Source organism: Nestor notabilis, unplaced genomic scaffold (genome assembly GCF_000696875.1).
Source record: "Nestor notabilis isolate BGI_N333 unplaced genomic scaffold, ASM69687v1 scaffold7812, whole genome shotgun sequence".
In the NCBI taxonomy this organism is placed as follows: domain Eukaryota; kingdom Metazoa; phylum Chordata; class Aves; order Psittaciformes; family Psittacidae; genus Nestor; species Nestor notabilis.
The window spans coordinates 42,874-47,012 of NW_009916937.1; the positions used below are offsets into that span (position 1 = coordinate 42,874).

At 37.3% G+C, this 4,139-nt stretch overlaps 1 protein-coding gene across 1 annotated transcript in view; it reads right to left on the bottom strand.

Moving 5' to 3' along the window:
- The window catches only part of DEPDC1B (DEP domain containing 1B), a gene marked incomplete at its 5' end in the record, with an annotated part of 19,545 nt that overhangs the window by 5,328 nt on the left and 10,078 nt on the right, over positions 1–4,139 (bottom strand). The window contains 3 exons of the mRNA XM_010024835.1: positions 1,401–1,541; positions 1,971–2,018; positions 3,063–3,193. Of these exons, the coding sequence (XP_010023137.1) occupies positions 1,401–1,541; positions 1,971–2,018; positions 3,063–3,193 (320 nt within the window). The remainder of the gene's footprint in view (positions 1–1,400; positions 1,542–1,970; positions 2,019–3,062; positions 3,194–4,139) is intronic.

Below are 4,139 nucleotides of genomic sequence, written 5' to 3' on the forward strand. Positions count from 1 at the left end.
CCTCTGGCACCCAAGAATCACACATCAAATATCATGAGGAAGTCTGAGTGGTTAGAGAAGACCTTGCTACCAAAACTACAGATCAGACATCTCTGCCTTATATTTACTTTTTTCTTTTTCCTACTACTGGTTCTACATAGTTTTAAGCACAAAAAGAAGAGTTAGGCTTTAGAACAGGCATGATGAATTGTCTTCTTCAACTCTGTCCACCAGTTATGTAGGGAGCATATTCTTGAATCATAAAAAAAAGTGGAAAAGATACCTGAGAAATGTGACATTTTCAAACATATACTACCAGTACTTCAAAGTAAATTAAATAAGCATGAAGACTCAATACGAAGTAGTTCTTGAAAGCCTGTATGCCATAATATTTTTGTGTAAATCTATTTTTGTTAGTAAGGAAGGGTCCCATACTAATGCCTCATTTTTTGTGGAAGAGACAAAACTTTTTTTTTTTACTTTTTGAAATAGTGCATGGTTTCCTTTCATTTCCACATAAACATTGACATGAATTCTTTCTTCTCATGTTTACATCTATGAAATACTGTGAAATAAAACTCTTAGAACCTGAAAGATGTGTAATAAAATGGAAAGACAAACAGAAAGGAAGAATGAAAACACAGTAAGAATTATTAAAAGATATTATCAAGAGTATCTATTGTGTTAGAAAAAGTCAGATGAAAAAGAACTACATTCAGTTTGAAGCAAGATTGTAAACTAACAAAGTATAAAAATACTAAATTCCAGAAGTCATTTTTCATCTCAACAGTTTAAGAGCAATGTTGTTCCCCCTTAAAGCAGCTCAGAAAAGTGACATGCTACAAAGCATGCTTACTTTTCAACTCAGTTGTTCTTTTCTGAAATGTAACCATAAAAAATAATAAAATATTTTCACATTTACTGTCTTTCAGCAGGCCATCTTCAGCTACAGGATAGTTGAATCAGATATAGCGTGAACCCTTAGTTAACAACTAAACTATCGTTTCTGTAAGCACTAGATTAATGTCTACTGTAGGTTTAAGCAATGAAGGATTTCTATGTCTTTCAGAAGTCATATTACCATGGTTAAAAACAGTCCTTACAGCCCAAATTCTTTTTAATCGAGACTTCAGTAAAGCAATTTATAAAAGCTTCTGTGAGTTTTTAAAATGCTTAGGCATTTAAAAAAAAAAAAAAGTTAAAATTCATCTATTATGTGTGGCAGTGCTAAGCAATGAACAGAGGCCTTTAAAAATCATGAAGACAAGCAATGGAAGACTTGTGATGTGTAATAAGTTTTAATATTAAACTGTTCACTGTGTAGAATGGACAGGACAGGTCCTAAAGAAATGAGTTGTGATACATCTGGGTATGGTTAATTCAAATGAATTTTTTTTTTCATTACATCCTAAACTACTTACCTAACACACTAACAAAAACATCAAAAAAATGAAATGTGAGAAGAGGTTCTTTCATCTGGCCAAAGTAGTCCACTATAGTTTTGAAGACATCTCTTTCAAAACCTGAGTATGTAGGCTGCTTCAAGTCTGAACAGCTGGGCCCTAGAAAGGAGGGGGGGAAAAAAAAGCAAAACCAAAAACAACTAATTTGCCACCATCAACTAGATCACCATTTTCTATTCCAGCCAATTGAAATACAACATCAAGTAGAAAAAACCCGACAACTTAGACTCATTATTCAACATAAAAGTGAAAATGTATTCATCTATTGAACTGACCCATTCACAGTAGGTCTAGTGAAAATGGAGTTAAAATATGAACAGTTAAACCTTTATATATCTCATTGAAATAAACTTTATTAGTAAGACAATGTATGCTGGTTGACTTTTTCCAACTTTAAGGCAACAATGTGAAAAAAATATCTACTATGAATATAAACAGGATTTGATAAAGCAATAAGGCATAGTCAGTTTAATTGACTTTTATGAGGGTGGGTTGGTTTTGTTCCCCCTCTCCCCTCAATGTACTTACAATTTGCTAGACATTTCATTGCTGATAATATCCAGTGAGGTAGTTCCTCTGCATTGAGGAGAAACAGACAGAAATTAAAAGGAGAAAAAAATCGGAGAAAAATTGCAAGATAAGAGTGAAGCAGAAATTCTTAAAGAAGTTCCTCTTGTAGAGTAGTACAACTGATTTCAAAGGCAGGGTATACCTTAATATAGGATATAGCTTCAATTACATCTTGAGTACCTCCAGTACTCCCTATCAACCAGTTGTTCCTACTGCTCTTACAACTCAATCAGCAAAATTAATCATTTCTCAAATCCTTAACCTGCCCTGCAACAAACAGCCAAACTAGTTCAAGCTATACCTTCAACAGTGCATTACAGTGAAGTGTTTACTTTGCATTGAAAATGATGAAAAGCACTCATACATTCAGTTTGGTCATTTTTGCAAGGAGATAATTAATATCCTGAGGTGCTCCAATTATCTTTAAAATGAATATGCATATGCTCTGGAAAGGGGTTCACTCACAAACCAGAACAGGTTACAGTCTCATATTTCACTTCTCTACAAATCTTCTGGGAAACATGGTGGCAATAGTATTGTAAGTGATAAATCACAGCAGCAAAGATGCTTTACTTTCTCCCTGATGTGCAAAGAATTTTTAATCCCAGCACTGGTTTCATTGCCTGAAACTCAAAACTCGGAAATTTTAAGCATCTGTCAGCATACATTCTGATTTTTTTCTCTGTTTTTATACACATATTCTTCATGTAAATAGTCCAGTTCAGGCAGTTAAGGCCTAGGCTGACAAAGCCAACTTGAAGTGAACAGTATCCTTTTCTTTATAAATGAAAAGTTGCTGCTTTTCTACTTTAATCTTTTAACCCTGCTAAAGTAGGAATATGTTCAAGAGAGTAAATACATAATAAACACTAATTCTGACTATTGGGATGTCAGAGAACAGCAACAGTGTACTTCGTAAAAATGGTAGTATAGATGTGGTCACACAAGTAGAAAGATTCTGACTGTTTGTGTAGATTAGAAAAAAAAACTTTTTATACACTAGAAAACTATACTATTAAAAACTTAAATGAAAACTTCTAAAATACTCACTTGATTTGTCTTCTAAAATGACAATGCCTTGCTTATTGACATTGTATGCATTTTGGACTATATGCTTTGAATTCACAAGTTTTGCATCCAACACTTCATCCAGAGAATCCAAACCCAAGACCTTTTGTAATCTGCAAAAATACATAAACAGACAGTTCATACATCATGTAATCTGAAAAAAAGCAAACATGTAGTTTCAGGACAGATAGGATTCTGAAAAGGAGACCTCTCCATTCCATAGATTTATAGAACATTGTAAGTCAGAAGGGACCCATAAGGATCACTGAGTCCAACTTGCTGCTCCTCACAGAACTACCTAACACTAAATCATATGACCAACAGCATCATCCAGGCACTCCTTGAACTTTAGCAGGCTTGGTATTGCAACCACTTCCCTGGGGAGCGTGTTCCAGTGACAACCACCCTCTCAGCAAAGAATCTGTCCTTATGGTCCAATCTGAACTTCCATGGGAGCAGCTTCATTCCATTCCCTCATGTCCTATCACTGATCACCAGAGAGAGATCAGCACCTTGAGCTCCACTGCCTCCCTTGAGAAAATGGAGGTTGCAGTGAGGGCACTTCTCAGCCTTCAGCCTCAGTCCTTCAGCAAGGTCCTACACAGGGCACTCCTCAGCCTTCAGCCTCAGCCCTTCAGCAAGGTCCTACACCTCGGTTGGGGCACTCCCAGGCACAGCTACAGGTTGGGTGAAGAAGAACTTGGGGGTGTTGGTCAATGAGAAACTAAGCATGAGCCGGCTTCAGCGTGCTCTTGCAGCCCAGAAAGCCAACCGTATCCCGGGCTGCATCAAAAGCAGTGTGAGCAGCAGGTCGAAGGAGGTGATCCTGCCCCTCTACTCTGCTCTTGTGAGACCTCACTTGGATCACTGTGCACAGATATGGCGTCCTCAACATAAAAAGGACATGGAGCTGTTGGAGCAAGTCCAGAGGAGGGCCACAAGGATGATTGGGGGCTGTAGCACCTCCTGTATGAAGACAGGCTGAGAAAGTTGGGGCTGTTCAGCCTGGAGAAGAGAAGGCTGCGTGGGGACCTCATAGCAGCCTTCCAGTATCTGAAA